The 23,770-nt window shown below is 53.3% G+C and overlaps 1 protein-coding gene across 3 annotated transcripts in view; it reads right to left on the bottom strand.

Annotated features, from left to right (window-relative positions):
• SPG11 (SPG11 vesicle trafficking associated, spatacsin) overlaps nt 1-23,770 on the bottom strand; it is a 31,319-nt gene that overhangs the window by 1,179 nt on the left and 6,370 nt on the right. The window contains exons 7-38 of one of the 3 annotated variants that reach the window (XM_036389840.2): nt 23,440-23,585; nt 22,639-22,771; nt 22,382-22,537; nt 21,762-21,937; nt 21,472-21,648; nt 20,484-20,555; nt 19,474-19,601; nt 18,738-18,910; nt 17,927-18,134; nt 17,274-17,477; nt 16,491-16,597; nt 15,627-15,772; nt 14,519-14,680; nt 14,103-14,169; nt 13,517-13,682; nt 12,372-12,550; nt 11,734-11,842; nt 11,381-11,540; nt 10,435-10,662; nt 9,429-9,629; nt 8,998-9,105; nt 8,242-8,401; nt 7,916-8,130; nt 6,809-7,496; nt 5,915-6,051; nt 4,774-4,972; nt 4,008-4,145; nt 3,359-3,492; nt 2,376-2,483; nt 1,722-1,890; nt 1,036-1,124; nt 435-590 (exon numbers count right to left, since the gene is read on the bottom strand). In XM_036389840.2, coding sequence (XP_036245733.1) covers nt 435-590; nt 1,036-1,124; nt 1,722-1,890; nt 2,376-2,483; nt 3,359-3,492; nt 4,008-4,145; nt 4,774-4,972; nt 5,915-6,051; nt 6,809-7,496; nt 7,916-8,130; nt 8,242-8,401; nt 8,998-9,105; nt 9,429-9,629; nt 10,435-10,662; nt 11,381-11,540; nt 11,734-11,842; nt 12,372-12,550; nt 13,517-13,682; nt 14,103-14,169; nt 14,519-14,680; nt 15,627-15,772; nt 16,491-16,597; nt 17,274-17,477; nt 17,927-18,134; nt 18,738-18,910; nt 19,474-19,601; nt 20,484-20,555; nt 21,472-21,648; nt 21,762-21,937; nt 22,382-22,537; nt 22,639-22,771; nt 23,440-23,585 — 5,399 coding nt within the window. Of the gene's footprint in view, nt 1-434; nt 591-1,035; nt 1,125-1,721; nt 1,891-2,375; nt 2,484-3,358; nt 3,493-4,007; nt 4,146-4,773; nt 4,973-5,017; nt 5,184-5,914; nt 6,052-6,808; nt 7,497-7,915; nt 8,131-8,241; nt 8,402-8,997; nt 9,106-9,428; nt 9,630-10,434; nt 10,663-11,380; nt 11,541-11,733; nt 11,843-12,371; nt 12,551-13,516; nt 13,683-14,102; nt 14,170-14,518; nt 14,681-15,626; nt 15,773-16,490; nt 16,598-17,273; nt 17,478-17,926; nt 18,135-18,737; nt 18,911-19,473; nt 19,602-20,483; nt 20,556-21,471; nt 21,649-21,761; nt 21,938-22,381; nt 22,538-22,638; nt 22,772-23,439; nt 23,586-23,770 lie in introns of those variants that run through there. The other 2 variants (XM_036389842.2, XM_036389843.2) reach the window with 2 other exon arrangements.

Below are 23,770 nucleotides of genomic sequence, written 5' to 3'. Positions count from 1 at the left end.
TCTGCTCGACCCAGCCCTTGCTGCTGTTCTTGAGAGCAGCTGTGAAATACAGGGTAACAAATAACAGCAGAGAAATACAGGGAACAAAGCACTGTGCACAACCTTCCTCAGCCCCTAAAGAGGGACAATTTCCACCATCCCAGACTGCCCCAAGCCCCATGCAGCCTGGCCTTGGGCACTCCCAGGGATCCAGGGGCTGCCACAGCTGCTCTGGGCACCTGTGCCAGGGCCTGCCCACCCTCCCAGGAACAATTCCCTCCCATTATCCCATCCAACACCCTCAGGAAGCCACTCCCTGTGTCCTGTCCCTCCATCACACGGGATATAAGGTGGGGTAACAGCCACAGGCTCTGAGGCCAGGAGAAGGAGCTGAGCACTCAGGCACTGCAGTGCCCAAATTAGGAGTTCCTGGAGCCCAAGGGAGCCCAGCTCACCTGGTAGAACCTGGGCAAGGCCAGGATGGCTCCTGGCAGCTCCTGCCTGCCCAGGTTGATGATCCTGGTGCTCTGCCCTGAGCCCAGGAAGTGCAGCTGGAGCGTGATGAGCCGCGTCTGGCGGCGGCAGCGCAACGCCTGCCGCACACACGAGTCCTGGAACAGAGCAGCTGAGAGCTTCCAGGGGAGCCTGGGGACAGCCCTGAGACAGCTCAGAGCCCTGCAGGGCCCGAAGCAGCGACAGAGCACTGCAGCTTCACATTCACCATCGGCATTCAACAAAGCTTCATTCCCACAAATACTTCCACCATAATTACGCTTGGGTTTAAATACTGTAATTGTTTTAACCTTGCTCCTTAGGCTCATGGTCCCTGCCCTGACAGTGGGGAACACACCTGTAACGCAGGCTTTGTTAAAGCCTGAGCAGGGGCCAGCATGGCACACTCAGATACAGCCACGCTGCTGGTGCCCTGGGCTGCAGAGACACAGATCCCTTCTGCACGGGGCCCTGCACACCCTCCCCAGGGCAGCTCGGGGTGTTCTCCCAGCACAGCCCACTCCTCAAGTGCTCCACAAATCATTCCATTCCATCTCACTTTACCTTGGAGTAACTTTCTGCTGCATCAATGAAGAGAGTCACAGCTTTCAGCAGCAGCTTCTTTAAATTTGGAACATCCTGAAGAGACTCCTCTGAAACGGGAAAAAGGAAGGAATAACCAATTATTTATAAAGGTGACAAAGTTACTTTTAAAACTCCCTCCCAGTGCCAAGTCTGTCCCTGGTGTTGTCTCATAAAGCACCAAAAACTAAACCAACATTTATGTATTAAAAAAGCAGGATGAGACACAGTGCCTGTTCAGTTAATGGACCAAAGCTTTGCTGGAGCCTGGTTGAGTGATGGGAAGCTGGAAAGAAACCCCAGCCCCATATTTGTGGCAGATCCCAGCACTGACCACTGCCAGAGCCACTCGGAAATCCCTCGGCACAGCTCCCGGCGTCGCTGCTCTCGCAGCACTGGCTGCCCACGCTGCAGAGCTCGCCCCGTGGCTGCCACACTCACAGACAAACCCCAGCACTCCACAGAGCCCCTGTGAGGCCGCTGTGTCACATCCTGTGGGCTGAGGGAAACCTGGCAGCGTCCCTGCTCCGCGGGAATGTTACATCAGGAAAGAGCCCCGGGTGTCAGACCCTGTGTGCACACCCAGGGCAGGAGCCTCCCGCCGGCAGCAGCAGCTCCAGGGCTGCTCCAGGAGCCCAGGACCTCCCCTCCCGTCCGCCCCTGCTCACCCCAGGGCCGGCACTCGATGAGTTTGAGCTGGGTGCAGGCGGCAGCCTCGTGGTTCTGGCCGATCTCCCTGCACATGCTGAAGCACAGCGCGATCATGTTGTGCTTCTCGCTGTCGCCGGGCCGGCAGCGCTTGGTGTAGTCCAGCAGTGCTGCCTTCAGCGTCCCGCTCTGGGCACAGAGGGCACCCTGAGCACAGCCTGCACCCACCCTGTCCCCAGAAGGGACCACTGCACCTAAAACCCAACAGCAGCCCCACGCCCGTGCTCAGCTGGGCATGAAAATCCAGCACCCGTGTGCTTCTTTGCATACCAATGTCAGTATGTGACATTTCTTCATGGCTTACTTTAAACAGCTATGAGTATCTGTGATTTTTAAAACCCCCACGAAACTTTAACTGCAAATAAAAGCAAAGCAAGGATGTTAAAACTCTGACAATGTCAAGTTCAAGCTTCAACGCTGCTCTCGTTGTAGCACTGAACTAATTAGGAAATAATGTTTCAACTAAAATAAGAGTAAACCCCAGCATTAATTTATTTCTATGAAACCTGACTCTCTATTCAGGAAGTAAATTTTACTCAGAAAGTAAAATGTCCAGACAATTTCAGCCTGTGTAAACTGGGTGTAACTTCCCTGCACGTTTGTCCCTCACATACCGGGTCCAGCTTCTTCCTCATGAGCACCTCGAAGTAGTGTTTCTGGTGCAGCAGCTCAAAGATGTAGGTCATCTCATTGTACCTGCCAATGCCTGTCAGCAGGCGCACCTGGGGACACCGGGGCACCTCAGCAGCTCCAGGGGAGTGAACAATCCCCTCCTCCCAGGGCAGCCCAGGCTGCACGTGTTCCCCTGGAGCCATGGGGGTACTCCTAGACCAACACAAACTGCAGCTGCCCCACAGGGAGCTCAAAGGGCATGATTTGATCTCATAAAAATAGGCTGTGAAGCTTTCAGCACTGACACCATTCCACTGGGCACGTCCCAGGCTCCAGGAGATCCTTCAAGGCAGCAATTAAAGATGCCCAGTGCCACAGAGCAGCACATTTCCCCAGCAGCTGAATCACCACTGGGCAGGCACAGCCAGGACAGGCACAGCCAGGACAGGACAGCCCCAGCCAGCCCAGGGACAGTGCAGGGACAGCCCAGGGACAGCCCAGGGACAGCCCCAGCCCAGGGACAGCCCAGGACAGCCCAGGGACAGCCCAGGACAGCCCCAGCCCAGGGACAGCCCAGGGACAGCCCAGGACAGCCCCAGCCCAGGGACAGCCCAGGACAGCCCAGGGACAGCCCAGGACAGCCCCAGCCCAGGGACAGCCCAGGACAGCGCAGGGACAGCCCAGGACAGCCCAGGGACAGCCCAGGACAGCCCAGGGACAGCCCAGGACAGCCCAGGACAGCCCCAGCCCCAGCCCCAGGGACAGCCCAGGACAGCCCCAGCCCAGGGACAGCCCAGGACAGCGCAGGGACAGCCCAGGACAGCCCAGGGACAGCCCAGGACAGCCCAGGGACAGCCCAGGACAGCCCAGGGACAGCCCAGGACAGCCCAGGACAGCCCCAGCCCCAGCCCCAGGGACAGCCCAGGACAGCCCCAGCCCAGGGACAGCCCCAGCCCAGGACAGCCCCAGCCCCAGGGACACTCACCACCAGCCCGTACTCCTCCCTGGGAGCCAGGTGCTCCTCGGTGAGCAGCCGAGCTGCCTGCAGCACTCGCGTGATCCCTTCCATGTGACACGTCAGGCTGAAGAGGCTGTGGGCCAGGATCAGCAGCTCTGTAACTGAGGAGCAGAAGAGTTCTGGTACTTCAGTGAAAGGGCTGAGGAAGTGAATTGCTGCCTCTCTCCAGAAAACACAAACCACACACAAGCACGGAAGCTGCAGCCTCCCCCAGCCAAGGCTGACAAATGTGTAACACATCCTCACTGCCCTGCCTGCCAGCCCTGCACTGGGAAAAGGAAGGGCACGAGTTTTGCATTTGGGTTTGAAACATTCAGTTCCTAACTGTGATAAATATGAACAAAGTCACAATGCCCCTTCTGTAACAAACCACAACAGCTCAGATTACTCCCTGGCTGCATCTCCCACCTCTTGCTTAGCACAAAAATCTGAATTTTGTTTGGAAAATAAACCCTTAAGCAACACCCCTATCTACTGTGCACATCCTCAGCCCTACTAACTGAATATCAAATTGGAGATCAGCAGCAGAGCCTCCCCTTTGAGCTGTGAGTTTAAGCCAACAATGCCACGTTAGTTACACACAGGTTACACCAGGCAGGATTTGCCATTTACTCACTGCACGACAGCTCCCCACGGGGGACTGAGGAGATTTTATCCAGCAACTTCATCCCAACCAAGGTGTGATCCTGGCACAGCTTGGCAAGCTGCAGGAGCTCCTGGCTCTCCACTGCAGGGTTCCAAGCCTGCTTCTGCCCTGTGGCCAGAGAGAGAATTCTGTCACCACTGCTGATTGTGCAGGAGAGAACTCCTATTATTTCTTATCATTAATTAACAAACCCCAAACAAACCAATCTGGTATCATCCAGACTGACTGAGGACTTGGGACTACAATCCTAAAGACACTTTGGGCATTATTGCTTAAATTTAACAATCAGAAAATACTTTTTTGCCAGTTTAACCCAACAAAATCCTAGTGGACAACCATACAGCTGCCCCTGATTTCCCAAAGGAAAAAAGAAAGGGGAGAACCTTTTGTCATATTTTACACAGGGAAAAATGCACATGATATTCCCAGGTCAGATGATGTGGGGCAGCAAAGACCAAGGCCAAAAAGCCTTTAAAAAAATATTAAATTTATGTCCACAAAAATACAGCCTTAACTACTGCAACACCATACTGGACACATTTGTACAGAACTTTACATGAGGCAGACAATGCTCACAGAGCAGAGCTGAGCTCTCAGAGACTGAGTGCAGGGGCTGCTTTGGGGACACAGAAATGCCCCCAGAGACCAAACCTGTCCTGTCCCCTTTTCCCTGTGCACACACCAAACCCCAGCACAGCCCAGGTGTGTGCCCACACCACAGGCAGCCTGTGCCCACCTTTTCCCTGGGCCGAGGCCAGCAGCTCGTGGGTGATCTGCTGTGCCAGCAGAGGGGCCACGGTGGCGGGGGGCAGCCCCTGGCAGGTGATGAAGGCCTGGGCTCGACGGCCCCGCTCCGGCCCCCGCCGCGCCAGGAGGGCCCCGAGCACCTCCCGCGGCTCCCGCGCCGACACCTCCGCAAAGGAGCAGCTCAGGTCCTGGGGGAGAGCACCAAAACCATCAGAGCATCCTTAACCCATGGCACCTCCGCAAAGGAGCAGCTCAGGTCCTGGGGGAGAGCACCAAAACCATCAGAGCATCCCTGACCATGGCACCTCCGCAAAGGAGCAGCTCAGGTCCTGGGGGAGAGCACCAAAACCATCAGAGCATCCCTGACCATGGCACCTCCGCAAAGGAGCAGCTCAGGTCCTGGGGGAGAGCACCAAAACCATCAGGGCATCCCTGACCATGGCACCTCCCCAAAGGAGCAGCACCAAAACCATCAGAGCATCCTTAACCCATGGCACCTCCCCAAAGGAACAGCACCAAAACCATCAGAGCATCCCCAACCCATGGCACCTCCCCAAAGGAGCAGCACCAAAACCATCAGGGCATCCCTGACCATGGCACCTCCCCAAAGGAGCAGCACCAAAACCATCAGAGCATCCTTAACCCATGGCACCTTCCCAAAGGAGCAGCACCAAAACCATCAGAGCATCCCCACCCATGGCACCTCCCCTTAACCGCAGGTGATGCCTTAAGTTTGAGCTTCCACATTTTCCAGACTCTGTACTGCATTAGTTTACAACTCTGAACTCCATTACAGAGTGTCAGCAGTTCTCCTCAGAGCTCGGTCAGATAAAACAATCCTTTTCCAGCCCCAGAACCAAGGACACCGCTGCAGCTTCAGGCCCAAAAAGTGTAAAACAACACTGAATTGAGGAGAGCAAAGTGGGGGGATGGACTGCATCACCTGGAGCTGGAATTGCACAGCTGTGCTCAAGCTCATCTCAGCACATCATGCCCAGGAAGCCTCTGGCCTTTTCCCACACAAGGGCTGGAATTCCACCCTCTGCAGCACCTGCCAGGACCTCCACCCTCTCACCCTGCCCTCCCCAGCCCCGGCAGGGCTGGCCCAAGGCCCTGGCCCCTGGGCTTACCTTGGAGAGCTCGTAGAGGCACAGGACCTGCCTGCAGTAACCCCTGCCATGGACACATTCCTCTGCCAGGGCCTTCAGTGCTGCCACCACGGCATCATCCCCACACCCCAGAGGGGTCCAGTCCTCCAGGCTGGATGCTGGAAACAAAAAACCATCAATTCCTATCTCACAAAGGCAGACAACTCCCTTATACCTGGGCAAGGCTCTCAAAACCTGCAGCAATTCTGTAACACTTCCTCAAACCTTGAAAACTTGCTCTTGGCACCTGTGATTTTTAAATCTTACATTTGTTTCAGGGTACAAACAATGTAACAGAACTCAAATATCCTCAATAATTTCTCAGATATAAAATCTCTAAGATTAAGTGTTCTGCAGCCTTCCTGATGGCTTAGGATTCATTTATGCTCTTCTCTATCTATTCAGCTTTACACATCAGTATTAGAAAGGGATGTTCCAGCTGAAACTTGCTCACTCAGACCTCAGAGACAGGCAGAGAACTTTACAGATAAACATTCTCAGCCTTAGCCTTGCTACTAAACAAGAAACACCAAACCCTTCATAATGCCTAAAGGAGTCAGAAAAATGTATTAACTAAGGTATTGCCTTGCTTCAGCTACAGGAAAAAAATTAGTGGGGTCTTTTCTAAAAGCAGGAAGAGGGATAAAGCCCAGTGCTGCTTTACTGGGCCAGAACCGGGAGCTATGACAAATGGAAGGCTCAGGATCGATGGGAAGTGTACACAGAACACTCTGCCAGGAGCACACAGGGACACGTGCACGGCAAGGCCACAAGCTGCTCTCAGAAGAGCATTTCTGCAGCAGGGAGAGAAGGCAGGAGGAGCTGGGGTTCTGCAGAGCTTCGGGGAGGGGGGAGCAGGGCTCGGGAGTCACTCACTGCTGGGCTCTGCGCTGGCCTCGGCCGTCAGCAGGGTCTGCACCTCCGGCTGCAGCTGCTGCAGCGCGGCCTCGCCCAGGGCCAGGGCCCTGCAGTGCAGCACCAGGGCCACGTCCCGGTGCCACAGCTGGAAGTAGCGGCACACGCGGGCGGCCTCGTGCACGCTGCCCTGCTCCAGCAGGGTCCCCAGCAGGGCCCCCAGCGCCGCCCGCTCCGCGGCCCCCAGCGCCGCCCGCGCCTCCCGGGCGGGCAGCGCCCGCAGCCCGCGGGGCTCGGCCGCGTCCAGCGCCGGCAGCCGCGCAAAGGAGAAGCGCTCAGCCAGGCTGCCGAAGCGCAGGGCCCCGGGGCACGGCTCCGAGCCCTCGGGCAGCAGCGCCCGCTCCGCCACGCGGCACTGCCAGATCCGCTTCTCCACCTCCTGCAGCTCCTGCGCCGCCACCCCGCGCTCCTTGGCCAGCCAGTGCCCCGCCAGGGTGAGCAGCAGCTGCCTCTCCACCATGCTGGTTGTCTTCTCCTGCCCCGAGCAATCCCACACGTTGTCAGCCTGCTGCAGGAAGAAGCCTGCAGCGGCTCGGCTGCAGATGGAATGTCTACTGAAGGTGTCGTTGCACTTCTGCCAGAACTCTGCTCTGGTCTGGCTCTGATGCCACTGGCCAGTGTCTCTTAAATGATGTAGATCTCTCAGAACCTGTAAAATCCACAGAGGTTTATCACAATTGTCTTCCCAAGAAAGAAAACTCCAGCTCACACAGGACGGGCAGCACTGAAACACTGGATTTAGGGAAGTGCCCCAAAACGCAACAAGTCACAGAACAGGTTTGGGTTGGAAGGGACCTCAAAGATCATCTCCTTACACCCCCTGATGGACAAACCCATCTATTTTTCTCCCCAAATAAAAGTGACTGCATACAAATAAAAACAGTAGGAGAATGAGGACAGTTGTCCTGCACTCTGCAGCTCAGCACTTACAGCCTGTGTGTTGGCTGTACTTGCATTTAAAATAAAAAATTACTTAACAAAAAAATGAATGTTTCAGGAAGGCTGAGAAGTTGCATCCTCAATCCTGGCAGCAGCAGGAAGAGGTGACTGTCACCACGTGCACTGTACCTCCTGTGTGACCACGCTGTCCACGGGCAGCTCAGCCAGGGCTGCCACCTCCCGAGCCAGGCTGAACATTCCCTTCTCCTGCAGCTGCTCCAGAATGGAGCTGCACTCCCCCTGGAACGCCTCCAGGCTGCAGGCGGTCAGGACGGAGCGGCTGATGGAGATGGAGGTGTCCCTCAGGGCCTCACTGAGGGCACAGAGCCTCTTCAGGTGCGGGCCTGGCAAAAGAGAACCAAGAGCTCAGCAAGGCTGGGGCTGAAGCCCAGGGGAGGCCGGGGCTCCCCCAGGAGCCAGCCCTGCCGCAGGGCTGGGGTTCCCGCTGTCCTCACCGTCCAGCAGGAGGGGCTCTGCCGCAGCCAGCAGCTGCAGGAGCCTGCCCAGCTCGTAGTCAGTGTGGCACTGCTGCAGCATCAGCTCCAGGAGGAACAGCGCCTGCGAGCGCAGCCACGGCAGCGGCACCGCGGGGGCTGCTCCCCCTGCGGCCCCCAGCTGGGGAAACAAGGGGTTCAGGATCAGGGGGGCCCTTCCCCGTGCTCCTGGGGGGAGTGGAAGGGGCAGCAGCTGCGCCCCTCCTCGGGGAACAGGGAGCTGCCAGCCCCGAGCTGCGCTGAGCTGGAGCTGGACATTGCACCGCAGGTGAGCTGCAGGTACTGCTCAGAGCCAGGGGAGGTGGGAGGGCCGAGCAGGGCCAGGTAGAATTAATTGTTCCATCAATTAATTAACTGATGGAACACGGAGCTGCCAGCCCCGAGCTGCGCTGAGCTGGGACATTGCACTGCAGGTGAGCAGCAGGTACTGCTGAGAGCCAGGGGAGATGGGAGAGCTGAGCAGGGCCAGCAGGGCCAGGTGGAATTTATTGTTACACTGCTGAGGAAGGGAACTGAGCTGCCTGAGCCCAGTGTCCAGGAAGGAAAACCATTAATGACAAGGAATAATGTCAGTTAGCAGGGAACCAGAAACTGGGATGGAAAGGAAAGAATTGCTAAAGCATCTGCATCGAGAGACAGAGTGTTTTCACACACTGCTCCTCTTGGCCCAGCTGCCCAATCCCAGCAATGACATTTAGAGAAAATTTATTTCCTTACGTTTGTGAGGCTTTCCTGAAATTTGTCCAGTTTGGTTTTAGCTTCACTGTACTTCTTACAGTTCATGCAGAGCTCATACATCTCCAGGATGTGCAGCAAAGGGGAATCCTTTAAGACACAAAACCAGATGATAATGAATTCCCAAAAGTACCCAATAAATAAATCATACTTTAAAAATCGTCTATTATTTCATTCAATCAATGTAGAATTTGTCACCCTCAGCAGCAGAACAATGGAGCTTTAATTTATTAAAATTGCATGCAAGGTTGATGTAGGATCTAAAAATCTGTGATAACTGGAAGAATTTCCAATTTGACTGGGAATTTCAGTGGAGAGGCAGGTTATCCTTGGCACAAGCAAGACAGAGGGGAGTTTACGGCCCAGAAGGTGAGGCCCACATCAAATACACCCCTGAAACCACATCCCCTCACCTTTAAAAAGAGCTGGAAGCCACTCAGAAGTGTTTTGCTCTTCTGCTTCCTCAAGAGGACTTTCCAGATGACAGCAAGGTCCTGCAGGTCCCACTGGGGACCCTCTGCCCCGCCCTGGCTGTGGGCAGTGGCCTCAGCCCTGGTGGCATCATCCACAGAAGTGATGATCCACACACAGAGGCAGGAGATGAGGTTGGCACCCTGGAAATGCCAAAAGGAAGGGTTCACACCTCCCCTCCTGGTGGAAGGGGGCACGCTGGGCACAGCCACCCCAGAAACACAAGAGCAGCTGTGATGGCAGTGCAGACAGCCCTGGGGCAGAGCCAGCTGTGCCACCAGCCATCCCACAGGCCCAGGAGGGCAGACTCACGGGGCAGGAGAGCCTGGCACAGCCTGGCACAGCCACCCATCCCACAGGCCCAGGAGGGCAGACTCACGGGGCAGGAGAGCCTGGCACAGCCCGGCATAGCCACCCATCCCCACAGGGCAGACTCATGGGGCAGCAGAGCCCTGGGGCACAGCCTGGCACAGCCACCCATCCCACAGGGCAGACTCACAGGGCAGCAGAGCCTGGCAGAGCCTGGCACAGCCAGCCATCCCACAGGGCAGACTCACAGGGCAGCAGAGCCCTGGGGCACAGCCTGGCACAGCCTGGCACAGCCACCCTCCCCACAGGGCAGACTCACAGGGCAGCAGAGCCCTGGGGCAGTGCCAGCTGTGCCACCAGCCATCCCACAGGGCAGACTCACAGGGTAGCAGAGCCTGGCACAGCCTGGCACAGCCTGGCACAGCCAGCCATCCCACAGGGCAGACTCACAGGGCAGCAGAGCCCTGGGGCAGTGCCAGCTGTGCCACCAGCCATCCCCACAGGGCAGACTCACAGGGCAGCAGAGCCCTGGGGCACAGCCTGGCACAGCCAGCCATCCCACAGGGCAGACTCACAGGGCAGCAGAGCCCTGGGGCAGTGCCAGCTGTGCCACCAGCCATCCCCACAGGGCAGACTCACAGGGCAGCAGGCTGCCAGCACGCTGAGGACGGGGGCCTGTGCCCTGAGCCCTTCAGCCAGCAGGAACCCGCAGGGGCTGGGCTGCTCCTGGCACTGCAGCAGCGTCTGGAACAGGCTCCCTGCACGGGCCCTGCCTGCAGCTCCTGCCTCAGCTCCCAGCAGCCTCCCCAGGGCCAGCTGCAGGTGATCCTGGACCACAGCAGGGAAATCCTGCAGCAGGGGAATGACCTGTGGGGAAACAGCACCAGAGCCTTGTGAGGCCTGACAGGACGGGGCAGGATGGAAGCACTGAACACACAGAGACAAAACACTCTCCAAATTCCGTTTTTAGAACAGCTTTGGAGACCTGGAGAGGAAAAGGGTTCTGTAGGTGTGAATTATTCTAATGAAAGCTCATCCTATTCCACAAAGGGAGCCTCAGTTCTGCTCTATCTTGTAGGGCAGCAACAGAGCTGAAAAGAGTCTACTCAGGTGCTTTTGTGGAGTTATAAATTCTTCAAAACCACAAGCAGATCCAAGTTAAAATTCTAGGTCTGCTAAGCACCATCTTACCTGGAATTTCCCACTTAGCTTCCTCACATGACTTTTCCCAATTGCTTTTATTGGAGTGTTTTATTCCTTTTTAAATTGCATTCAAAATTAAACTTGGAAAATTTGGATTCTCAAAAGTTTAAGTATCTTTACAAAAAAAATAATTTTTGAAAGGAAAGATGAATAGCTTCATTATAACTTACACTGAACATCTGGCAACTCTCCCATTAAAAAAAGCAGTAACTACTTGAGTTTAAATTAAATTTACAAGTGTGGCTGCAAGGGAAGGGCTACCACAGTCCCAGGGTATGGACATCCCAAGAGAACCAAAACCCAGAGCTGGTGAGGCTCCTGCTGTCTCCACACTGGGACATTCCCTTGCTCCCAGACCCAGCTCAGTGCACAGGGAGCTCACCTGGGCCGGCTGGTGGCCGTGGAGCTGGGTCTGGATCAGGAACTGCAGCCACTCGTTGGACCTGGCACATTCCCTCAGGAAGGACGTGCTCAGCTCCAGGTTATGCAGCTTGCAGAACTGCATGACCAGGGACCACTGCCTCCTGCAGTCACTGGACGTCCTGCACAGAGTTCAGAGAGCTGCAGTGCTTGCAGCACACGCTCGGGTCTGGAGCGACCCTGCACACAGCACCGGGGGCCACTGCAGCCAGGTCCCCGTCCTGTGCTGCCCTCCTCGGTGTTATCTGGCACTCAGAGGGCAGAGGGCAGCGCTCAGCCTCCACCTCCCAGGAAAGCAAACCCGGCTGCTCTCACCTCTTTATGCCTTGCTGCTCAATGGCATCCCAGAAGGCCTCTTCCAAGGAGGTCAGAACTGCTGCTGCTGCTGCCTTTTCACCATCAGCCAACCTTGTTAGCTTCTCAACTGTTTAAAAGAACACATTCCTGAGGTGCTACTGGGATCAGAGCCGGGCCAGCATTTTCAGGAGTAGCTTCCTAGCTGGGAAAGCAGACACCTGTGGCCCTGGTGTTAGAAATTCAACTTTCTAGAGTTATTTCTAGGATAAGTTTACCCTAGGATAAATTTCCCCACAGCTTTGAACACCTGATATCCCTGTAGGTAAATGAAAGGAAGGAGAAAGGGGATTTGGCAATGGACTTTGTTTAACTCTCTGCAATGTTATTACAACTGAACCTCACTAGTATCAGTGTCAGGCAGCTGCTGGGCAGTGTCTGTTAGATCCTGATACAGCCTGTATCAGTCCTCCTGCCTTACTTGACACTACAGGATCAAAATGCACCTTTCAAAATGAGTAAAGAAACGGGAACAAAAGAACAAGGAAGCTCTTCCATGCTTTTAGTGCAGTGCTGAGCCCCAGGCAGCCCCTCGCATCCCTCCCTCCCTTGCCAAGACACCCAGAGCAGCCGCGCAAGGCAGACAAGGGCAGCCTTACCCAGGGAGTCCCTGGTGGGGCAGTGGCTGGAGATGAGGCTGGCAGCCCTGAGGGCCACGCGCAGCCCCAGGCTGTCCTGCCCCAGCAGCTCCAGGAAGCACACGCAGGCTGCAGCCACCGAGGGGACACCAAAGGAGCTCAGGGCCAGCAGCTGGGCCTCCCGAGCTGCCTGCTGGATCCTGCAGGGAGCACACACAGCTGGCACCACTGCACCAATGCAGTCAGCCTCCCTTTCCCAGATAACCCCCCCAAACTCCCTTCCCAGGCAAACAAGCACCTGTGGGGTTTGCTGAACTCTGAGCCATCAGTATCAGAGGTAACTGTGAGCCAAAAGCTTCATATTTGTAAAAAATGTGGGGATGAGAATGAAGGCTTACATGTGATAAGCAGAGTTTGCAATTTAACATGCTCATCAAAAACTAAAGGTAGTGGAATTGGTGTTATAATTAACAAAACACCCCCTCAGCAGCTGAGAAAGGCAGAAAGAGCCTTTGCAGTTTGCAGTCCACTGCAGCACCAGGAACCTGAGTCCGACCTGCAGATGGTGCTAAGAGAAAAATGAACCCAAAGGGTTTTCCCACAGCAGTCACTGAAATAACCCTGCATCCCTGGCTGTCTGTTACACCATGACTTCACATTAATGCATGTTTCCCTTTTTGCCCCAGTTTTACCTGTTTACACAAGAGAAACAGATCTGTGTGGAAATGATGGAGAGAAACAAACAGTGACTGATACACAAACCAGACAGAAACAAAGTGATTTGCTCTAATTCCCACACTAAACAGCAAGTTTCATGTACTCAAGCAAGATGTGTCACTTGACTGAACACCTGATTTTGAAGCTTCAGCCAGGACATTTAATTCTATCAACCTCCAGTGCATTTTTTGCCTTACTATTTAAACTAGGAAATGTCACAGAAAAGGGGCATCGTGCTCCTACAAAGTCAACTAGGGGCTCAGTTTCCTAAAAGAGGAGCCCACCCATGTTTGATCAAACCGGGGATCTTTTCCTCACTTCCTTTGTGCAGATTTGCCGAGGTGACTCCAAACCAAGCTCACGTCGTTTCAGCGCTATCTGATTTCTAACCCTTAGGACACTGAGTGCTGCTGGGGAGGGTGCAGGGGCTCCCAGCTGGGGACACTCACAGCTGCCTGGGGGCTTTGCTCCTGGCCAGCTGCTGGCCCAGGAAGGTGTCGAAGGCGAAGGCGGGCCGGCCGTGCCGCAGGTAGAACAGGAAATCCAGCCTCTCCAGCACGGCGTGCCTGCTCACCAGCCCCGGGCTGGAGAAGTGGGGCAGCTGGCTCCAGGCATCTGCGAACAACACAGCAGCACTGTCAGGGACACTCTGAGGGCACAGCAGCAGCAGCAGGGCTCAGCTGCAGAACCTCAGGGGAGAGCCAAACGTGCTCCTCGGGCTCTAAGTCACATCCAAAACCACCCTGAAACCCCACTCCTCACTGGGAAAGCACAGCTCTATCGCCTCAGCTTGCTTGGAAAAGAAAACATTGGTTTTCTATCTTATATTCAGATACTTTTCTATATTTAGAAAAAGTTCTGCCTGTGAAAAGCTTAATGCAAAAATCTAGAACTCTAGTGCAAAACAGAATTTCAGTAGATTACACTATTTTTCTTGTGAAAGAAATGGCCTTTTGAGTAAATTTATCTGCCAAACAATTCCCCTGGACAGTAATTTTCTTTAGGAAAGCATGGAAACCTTGGCAAGGGACATACCTGACACAGCCAGAGTGTTTGCTGACTGCCAGCCAAACAATTTCGTGGGATCAAAGGGCATTAATGACTGAAAGATCAGAAACAAAATAAATTGAGGCAGCTTAAGAATTTCACATCACTGTCCTGTAACTCTCAATTTCTAATTCTCATACCGGTACAAACATTGTAAAATTGAAATACTGCAATTTCTGCACTATTTAACACCTTGCCCACTGAACACTGCGAGAACACCCCTCTGACATTCCAGCACTGCAAACTCACAGGGTGTAGAGAGCACCCGAAAAAGCAGCTCAGGATGAAGCTGTGAACTTCAGCTCCACATCCAGGATGCCAAAGAAATCCCTGGCCCCCAGCCCCAGCTTTATCTGCAAACAAACCCCTCTGTCCTGGTGCCCTGCCAAAAGCACTCTGGGTACCTGCAGGAGGTGGTAGAGAGAGATGTCAGGAGGCAAAATCCCATGAGCAGTGCAGGAGGGAAAGAGAGCAGCCTTGAGCTTGGGGTAAGGGGTCAAGGCCATCTTCAAGAGCTGTGGATCAACTTTCTTTAGAGGTTTTTCTGTATCTTCATTCTGAAGGACCTACATTGCAAGCAAGCAAAATTAATTAGGAGGAAACTGCATTCAATAGCAACAAAACAATTTTGGGGTGTCCCAATCTACCCCACGGGAATTTGACAACACAGAAAATACCATCTTCTTTCCTGTAAAATGCTTTTCAGTTGTATCAGGCCCCAGCACCTGATGCTGCAGGTGACTGTGCTGTGGATCAAGACACTCTGGTCACCCCCTCTGCTCCAGCAGTTTTCTATCCAAGGGGGCATTTTTCTGTCACAGCCATGATAGGAGCAGCAGGGCAGGGGGGTCAGAGGGGTCAGGCAGTGCCTGGTCAGGGGGGTCAGGGGGGTCAGGGAGGTCAGAGGGGTCAGGCAGTACCTGGTCAGGGGGTCAGGCAGTACCTGGTCAGGGAGGTCAGAGGGGTCAGGCAGTACCTGGTCAGGGGGTCAGGGGGGTCAGGCAGTACCTGGGCAGGGGGTCAGGCAGTACCTGGTCAGGGGGGGTCAGGCAGTACCTGGTCAGGGGGGTCAGGCAGTACCTGGGCAGGGGGTCAGGGGGGTCAGGGGGTCAGGGGGGTCAGGCAGTACCTGGGCAGGGGGTCAGGCAGTACCTGGTCAGGGGGGTCAGGCAGTACCTGGTCAGGGGGTCAGAGGGGTCAGGCAGTACCTGGGCAGGGGGGTCAGGCAGTACCTGGTCAGGGGGGTCAGGCAGTACCTGGTCAGGGGGTCAGAGGGGTCAGGCAGTACCTGGGCAGGGGGGTCAGGCAGTACCTGGTCAGGGGGGTCAGGCAGTACCTGGTCAGGGGGTCAGAGGGGTCAGGCAGTACCTGGTCAGGGGGTCAGAGGGGTCAGGCAGTACCTGGTCAGAGGGGTCAGGCAGTACCTGGTCAGGGGGTCAGAGGGGTCAGGCAGTACCTGGTCAGAGGGGTCAGGCAGTACCTGGTCAGGGGGTCAGAGGGGTCAGGCAGTACCTGGTCGATGCCCCCAGGCCCATAGACTGTGGTGGCCAGGGCCAGCAGGGTCCTGCCCTCCAGCAGGATGCTGCTCACACCCCCCTGGCTGCTGGGAATCAGCATCTGAGCATTGGCCAGACTGGCCTGGAAAATCATCTTGGGATCTTAAAAGGAAAAAAAGTGAAATTTAATTCCATGTAAAACCAGTATTAAACGATTAATTACACATTACAGCTGTCCTCTGCCTGTGAAAAATGCTGAATTTTATTACTTTTTGCTGTCCATTCTGCTTTCCCTCACTTTGCCTATAAACACAATGAAGATGAGCTAAGGTTTACCAAGCTTTGCCCACACAGACAGGCTTGGCTTGAGCCCCACAGTTTAGCACTGGAGTGGTTCAATTCTTTATCCTACACTGACCATGCTTTCTAAAAAAGCTTCACTTGGGATTAGTTTTGTCTTTTGTTGATGTGTGACTCCGCAGAAGATGAAATGTTTTAAAAGTGCAAGGAGCTAGGGACACAAACTCTACTGGTTTTCAGTAAAGCAAACACACAACCCAAGGGCAGAGAAATCAAAATGCACCACAGGGACTAGAGGAAGGTTTAATTTTAATGGGATGTGTGTCTTCTCATGAATTCTCCTTCTGCTCAACCTGTTGGCAACGTAACTGAACTGGAGGAAAGGATGGTCACACACAGAGTGATCCTCACTCCTGTGCAGTCTCCAGGTCTTTGAGCACAGCTCCAGCAGGAACTAATCCAGATTTCAGAGATGAGGAGGTGATGGACAGGGGGTTTGCAGCAGAGCAGAGGTTTAATCCAGCTGTGCCAAGCCCTGGGCTAGGGCAGGAACATCAGCCCCCTCTGGAGCAATTCCTACCTCGGGGATTGCTGGCGACCCCTCTGCACTGCACCAGGAACTCAAACCAGGGATGTGCTTCCTGCAGCTCCTTGTTACCCAGGACAGGGCAGTTTGAAGGGGTTAAACTGCAAATAAATGAGCAGCACAGTGAAAATACAGCATTGGAAACCACTGCTGTGACACAGCCTTAGAGACTGGAGCATCTCATGGGTGTTAATACCAAATACAAGTGGTTAGACAAACAACCAGAAAATTATGTACTGGCTTTTTTTTCTGGTTTACTTCTACATCTCTGGTAATTCCAGTGTTAGACTGGAGTTAGAGCTCAGAAATTCTAATTGCCAAGTAAGCATTAAGTGGGAAGTATTCATATAGCTCCAATAGCTAATACTGGTACCACCTTCAAGCCCCAACTAACCCTAGATTAGGTGGAAATCAGAAATTTCCTTATCTGTGAACATATCAGGAGTCAACTCACACTTGTGCTCAAGAGAGTTTCTGAATTCTGTAAATTCGGAGTTTCTGAAGAGCAACTTGGCTCATTCAGGATTGTACTGCTTGCAGCATTATACTAATTACAGCTGTAATTGTTTCCTTTCACGACTGACACACAAATTAATATTAAGACAATCTGAATAAAGCTTCAAAATACAGCTTAAAATCTCCCACACTGCCCCAGAGCTTCTGGTAAATGACACTGCCAGGGCTGAGGAAAACTCTCCCCACCAAGTGTTCAAATTGTGTTTCCTTCTTTAAATCTGGGATCCCTTGTGGGGTTTGAGGGATGGGAAGCATTCCTACCTGTAATAGTCCAGGTAAGTGTACAGCAGGTACTGCAGGCTGTGCTCCAGGCAGTGGAGGACAAACTGGGCATGGAAGTCCAGGCCACTGGCAGAGCTGTATTTTGGAACAGGGTGAGGATTCTGCAGGACTCCCCCCAGGCACGACAACCTCTGGAGCAGCAGCTCAAAATCTTCCAGCTCAGAAGGGACAAAAATGCCCTTTCTGTCAGAAAAAAGCACAGACACTGATCACACAGCTCTCCTTGACAAGTTCTGATGGGTGTTTCCAGCTCACAATTAGAGCAGGGATTAATTCCCTGCTAGGGCAGACACAGGGTGCCAAAATCCATCTGCCTGTGCCCCAAGAGCACTGTGGTTACTGCAGGGCACTGCCCAGAGCGAGGTGCGACCAGGGAAATGCTCAGCATTTCCTCCCTGGCATTAAAGTGGGCATCAGGAGTGTAACCCCTGAAACATCCAAGGGCTGAGGGAGGAGTGCTCCTGCTCTCCTGGCTCTTACTGTTGGCAGGTAAAGTAGGAGACTAAAATCACATTTATCAATGGATTTGCGCTGTTTCCAAAAAGAGCCGTATAAAAACCAGTATGTACCAAGGATTTTATTTCTGATTTTGGCTTCACACAGGAAGGAGAGAGAAGCCTTGGGGCCCCTACCTGGCCAGCTTGTTGAGGATGTCCTGTCTCATGTAGGGGCTGCACAGAGTGCTCCTGTCCACGATGTCAGGGCTCAGGGGGGGCCAGGCAGCTCTGCCACATGGAGCCTGGCTGGGCTCTGACTCCTCAATCCAGGAACAAATCCTCAACCAGTCATGCTGGGCTGTCAGGTGCATCCAGAGCACCTCAGCGCTGCAGGTCTTGAGTTCTGCATTTCAAAAAGGCAAATGGATGAAACCAGCACACACAAACACTCCTGAGGGAAATACTGGTGTTTTCTTACAGAGAATTGTGCAATGGTTTGGGCTGGGACCTTAAAGAGCATCCAGAGCCATGGGCAGGGACACCTCCCACTGTCCCAGGTGGCTCCAAGTCCACCCAGCCTGGCCTTGGGCACTGCCAGGGATCCAGGCCGTGCCCACCCTGCCAGGGAACAATTCCTGATTCCCAAAATCCCATCCAGCCCTGCCCTCTGGCAGTGGGAGCCATTCCTGGGTCCTGTCCCTCCAGGTACCTATTTTTAATCAACAGCTGCCATGAGATCAAGGGTATTGTTCCAGCTCTTGGAGCCTCACGTTGGCAGAGCTGGAAGCAGTTCCCAGGGCAGAGGGTGGCATTCCCATGAGGTAAGTCCCTCCCAGCTAATTCCAAACCCCTCTCCACAGGAGGAGCCCAGACCCAGGATGGAACGGGGTGAGCCCCACCAGGATGGAACGGGGTGAGCCCCACTGCCCCCACGGTGAGTGACACACACATGGCCTCTGTGGCTGTGCCCACAGGTGCCAGCGCAGCCCCATGGCACAGCACTTGCCTTGCTGTGCTCTCCAGGGCAGCAGCACCATCTCCTGCAGCCGCTGCTCCCAGCAGAGGGCCCAGCTGAGGGTCACTGTGAGCCAGGGCGCCCTGGGGCTGCCCCAGCCCAGCTGGGAGCCCAGCACTGCCCGGGGCCCAGAGAGCTCCTGCTGCCTCCTCCAGCTGCTGCACCTGCAACAACGGGCAGGGCTCAGGGGGCTCAGCAGCACCTGGGGAGGGCTCAGCAAAGCCCCCAGCCCGGCATGCCAGGGGGACTGAGCTGAGCTCGAGGGTTCAGGAGTAAAGAACTGCCTGGTTTTCCAACAGATTATCAGTATCATAACAGTTTTACCATTATTTAACTCTAAAATTATTTTCTAGGTTATTTGGTTTGCTGTATTAAAGACATCATAGATCAAAACCAGAGCAAACATCTGAACACGAATAATTGAGTGGTAATTCTAATATTATTATTAAAAATGCTTCCTTTGAGGCAGAAGAGCTCTGTCACCCCCACAATAGTTTGTCATGACTCACACAGCAGTTTGTCACGAGAGAACATGACAGCAACTGCCAGAGAAATGAGAAAATGACTCAGTTCCCACACTGACTCTGATTTCTGCAAACGAACACCAGTGTGAAATTAATGACATTAAATTTGTTAGTGCAGTAAATCCCACAGAATGTAGAATCCAGCACACTTTAAACCCCATTAATGCTATTAATTAATGATTAAAATTAATAACCCACATTACCTGGAAAGAGACTGAGTCTCTTTGTTTTCCTGGAAGGATTCTGAGTAGAAGCTTTCAACCTGATGCACAAAGTCAATCATTTTCTTTTCTTTTTCAGAAAAGTAATTTTCTTCTTGTAAGACTTTCACCTTTAATTCAAATTAGAGCGTTACCTCCACCTGTTAAAATATTACCTCCAATTCCCCCCAGTCTTTATCTATCTTTAATCTATTCAAGTTGTAAACGATCCTGCAAGTGCAAACAATTAACCAACTGTAGGGAAACAATTCTGCAAGCAGAGGGCGATGCACTTAAATGACAAGAGGACTCCAGACTTCGAGAGAACCAGATCAGAGCAATGAATGACCCAGGAACAGCTCTGTAGTTTAACTGCAGCTGCAAAGGGACAGGGATGCTCCAGGAATGCCACCAGCAGGGGCAGGTGCAAGGCTGGCTGTCTCTGCTCTGAAGGTCAGTGCACTCAGGGGTTTCTTGTCACACTGAGCTTTTTTCTCACCCAGAGGTGGGGCACCTGAGAGGTGTTTAATAACTTTTAATCCATTTTCAGTCTCATAAGAAGGGTGAGACAATACAGATATTATAATTCATGGCCTCACAATCAGAAGCCAACTATTTCCTAATTACAATACATTACAAGTGCTTCTTAGTCTATCAGCTTTTGCCACGCCATGCTGTAAATACCTTAAAACAAATTATCTAAAATTACCCTTCATAAGTCCTACTGCAATACATCTTTCATAATTCTATTTCTCTAGAACATCTAGTTTTATTTGTAAGACTATCCTTTGAGACTTATTTCCAGTTCCATTTCTTTCTCAACAATATCTGTCCTGTTCCATGACATCTCTAAGTCAGCATTTCTTATCACAAAGTTTACATACAAATACACGCTGTGTGAGCCGTCTACCAAACTCTGAAAGTTTTCTATAAATCCATTTCCCAGAGTCTCCCTCAGCACAAACCCAGGCCAGGCTGCAGGGCTGGAGCCAGGCAGCCCTTGCTGCACTCACCAGGAGCTCCCTGACGTGCCTGTCCTGCGTGTGCAAGCAGATCTTGTGCAGCTCCTGCTTCACATCCAGGCCCTGCCACAGAGAGGCACTCGCTGTCAAAGGTGCCCACAGAATGCACTGAACAGGTCGAGCACAGAATGAACACAGCTGCTTTCCTCCCAAGCACACAGCCCTGACGAGCAGGCTTGTGCCAGCCCTGCACCAGCTCCTGCAGGGATGTCCCTGCTGTCCCCAGACCCTGCAGTGCCATCCCAGGGATGTCCCTGCTGTCCCCAACCCTGCGGTGCCATCCCAGGGATGTCCCTGCTGTCCCCAACCCTGCAGTGCCATCCCAGGGATGTCCCTGCTGTCCCCAGACCCTGCAGTGCCATCCCAGGGATGTCCCTGCTGTCCCCAAACCTGCAGTGCCATCCCAGGGATGTCCCTGCTGTCCCCAAACCCTGTGGCCCCATCCCAGGGATGTCCCTGCTGTCCCCAGACCCCGTGGCCCCATCCCAGGGACGTCCCTGCTGTCCCCAAACCTGCAGTGCCATCCCAGGGACGTCCCTGCTGTCCCCAACCCTGCGGTGCCATGCCAGGGATGTCCCTGCTGTCCCCAGACCCTGTGGCCCCATCCCAGGGATGTCCCTGCTGGCCCCAGACCCTGTGGCCCATCCCAGGGATGTCCCTGCTGTCCCCAAACCCTGCGGTGCCATGCCAGGGATGTCCCTGCTGTCCCCAAACCCTGTGGCCCCATCCCAGGGATGTCCCTGCTGTCCCCAAACCTGCAGTGCCATCCCAGGGATGTCCCTGCTGTCCCTGTGCCCCTTCCCCAGGCAGAGCCACCCTTTCTCTGCTGCTCAGCCAGCACACAGCCCCAGCCAGGCTCCCTCACGCCAGCCATTCCCACTGCAATCCCCCCTGTTTTCAATCAATCCACCCCAGGAGCTGAGGCTCCCTGTGCCCTGCACAGTCCCAAAGCAGAGTGAGCACCCCAAACACCTCTCACCATGTTCCTCAGCAGCTCTGAGGCCTCCCTGGTGCTGCCCTTCAGCAGGCAGTCATAGACCAGGCTCAAACCTGTCTGCATAAACTCCTGCAGTCTCTCAGCAGGGTGTTTCTGCCTTCTGAAGAAGATTTGGGCCTCTGGTATTTTGTTGCTTAGGATGGCCTCAGCAATCACTTCCTAAAGAGAAAAACATGGAACGCACTAGAGCATCCCTATGTTGACTTTCTTCTCCAGTACTTTAAGACATTTCCACATAAATGATCTCCTTATATAAACTTGCTGATTTTCACCTCTGGAGTCAGTTTTTCCCATTCTTGGCTCTCTTCTATCTCAGGCAGGTCCTCATCCAGCTCAGCTCCCTGCCCTGGGGTCACTGCTGGGTGAGGGTACCTCCTCAGGAACTTCCTCAGCTTAATGATGTAATCAGTCAAAATATCTGCAGCCTTCTGCAGGAACTCATCAGGCTCTGCCAAAAGCATCCAAGACATTGGTGAAATGGGAATGAACAGGCAGGATTTTAATGTTTAGCAATGCTGAATTAATACATGTGCTGATTATGATTAATAAACAGAGGGAAGAGCACATCAGCTCTGTCCCCCGTGCAGGCAGTGACAGCCCAGCACCCTGTCAGGACACAGTCACAGCCCCACAGAGCTCCCTGCCCTCAATGAGGGGTTTTTCTGCCCAGGGATCAGTAAAGGAGAACTGAAATTTTGTATTAGTCCCACCAATTATTAGTCAGGTAAGTCCAATCTAAAACACAGGGATGAACATCTTTCACTCACTTAATTCTAGTATTTTTATGTTAATCCCAGGCAAAATCAAGCTTTTAATTCAAAGAATTAGCAGTTCTTACTTACTTAAACGATGACACACATTACTAGGTATGGCCCAGCAGGAGTGATCTTACCCTCTGTGTGCACAAAGATTTCCTCCAGCTGCTTGGTGAGGAAGGTCAGGGTGAGGTTCAGGAGCTGCTCGGAGAAGGGCTTGCTGTGAGGCTCCATATCATTGGCTTGGATTGCTGAGCAGAGCAAGTTTAGAGCTGGCCTGAGCTCCTCCAGATCTGCAATGGGTCCAGAAACAGCTCACACATCAGCATCCTGCACTGAGCCAGGGGGACAGAGGGTGAAATGAGCCCCTGAGCAGCTGAGGTTCTTCACTCACTTCTCAGGTAGGACTGGGAGGCAGCACCCCCAGGCTGCTCAGGCCCAGGGCAGGCTGCAGACAGACTGAAAACACTTTCTTTGCTTTTCAAAAACAAGTCCACCGTGTCCAGCTGGCGATTCTCCAAACCTGCCTGGACAAACAGAAGCAGGACAATTAAGCATGGATTTACACCCATGCACCATACACTTGCTGCTGGGATTCTTCCTCCAGCCTCAGTGACACACACAGGAAACCAGAGGGGATTTAAACTCTGTGAGCAGCACCTGCAGCCTGCAGTAACAAGGTGACCTGCCAGGCTCCTCAGCCAGGCTCTGCTCCAGCCCTGCCCTGGATCTCCACACAAAAAATGCTATTGCAGCAATATGAAGTGAATACTATGAGAATCAGGACTCTGAATAAGCTTACAGCAATTTTATAAGAACAGCACAAAAACCAGAAACCTAGTTCCAAGGATTTCTTTTCATAGCTAACATTTTGCAAGGGGACAAAAACTGCTGCAGAAACTGGCAAAATTGCTTTTGGGTTCATTTAAGAGGGAATTTTGAGCGCTGCTTTGCTCTCTTTTATTTTATTAATGTGCATTCACTTTGCTGCTGTATTGCTTCCTTTGGGTTACTCATCTGCTTGGGGCTTTGCTGTTTATTCAATAACTAAACCACTTTCTTTTGCCCCTAGGTTTGAGGCACACTTTTAATTGTGTCTAAACCCACACTGGCATTGCCAAACTGCATTCAATGCTTTGAATACAGAGTTTGTTTTTTGCAGGACAGCTTGCAAACAACAGGCATCTTTCCTCACCTCGAGGGCATGGATGGGAATGGAGCACCTCTCCCAGCCATTGAGGTGGCACAGGGAATCCACTACCCCGGCGCTGCCAAACATCATCAGCCTGGTCAGGAACTCCTCCTGAGTGACCCCAAACAGGACCAGGGACAGACCAAGCTCTGAACGACACAACCAAGCCATTAGTAAAGGCACAGCAGCCCCTTTCTGGGCAGTAGCATCTCTACCCACTGCTGCTTCCAGAACAGTGAGGCAAGGCTGCAGCAGCTCCCTTTGGGTTTCCCCAAGCAGGACACGATGGAAGTTACCCACCAGCAGCCAGGTAAAACACTAAAATCCCCTAAAG

This window comes from Molothrus ater, chromosome 13 (genome assembly GCF_012460135.2).
Source record: "Molothrus ater isolate BHLD 08-10-18 breed brown headed cowbird chromosome 13, BPBGC_Mater_1.1, whole genome shotgun sequence".
Lineage (NCBI taxonomy): Eukaryota > Metazoa > Chordata > Aves > Passeriformes > Icteridae > Molothrus > Molothrus ater.
Note: the sequence above shows the minus strand (reverse complement) of the source record. Positions and strands in the feature narration are given on the sequence as shown.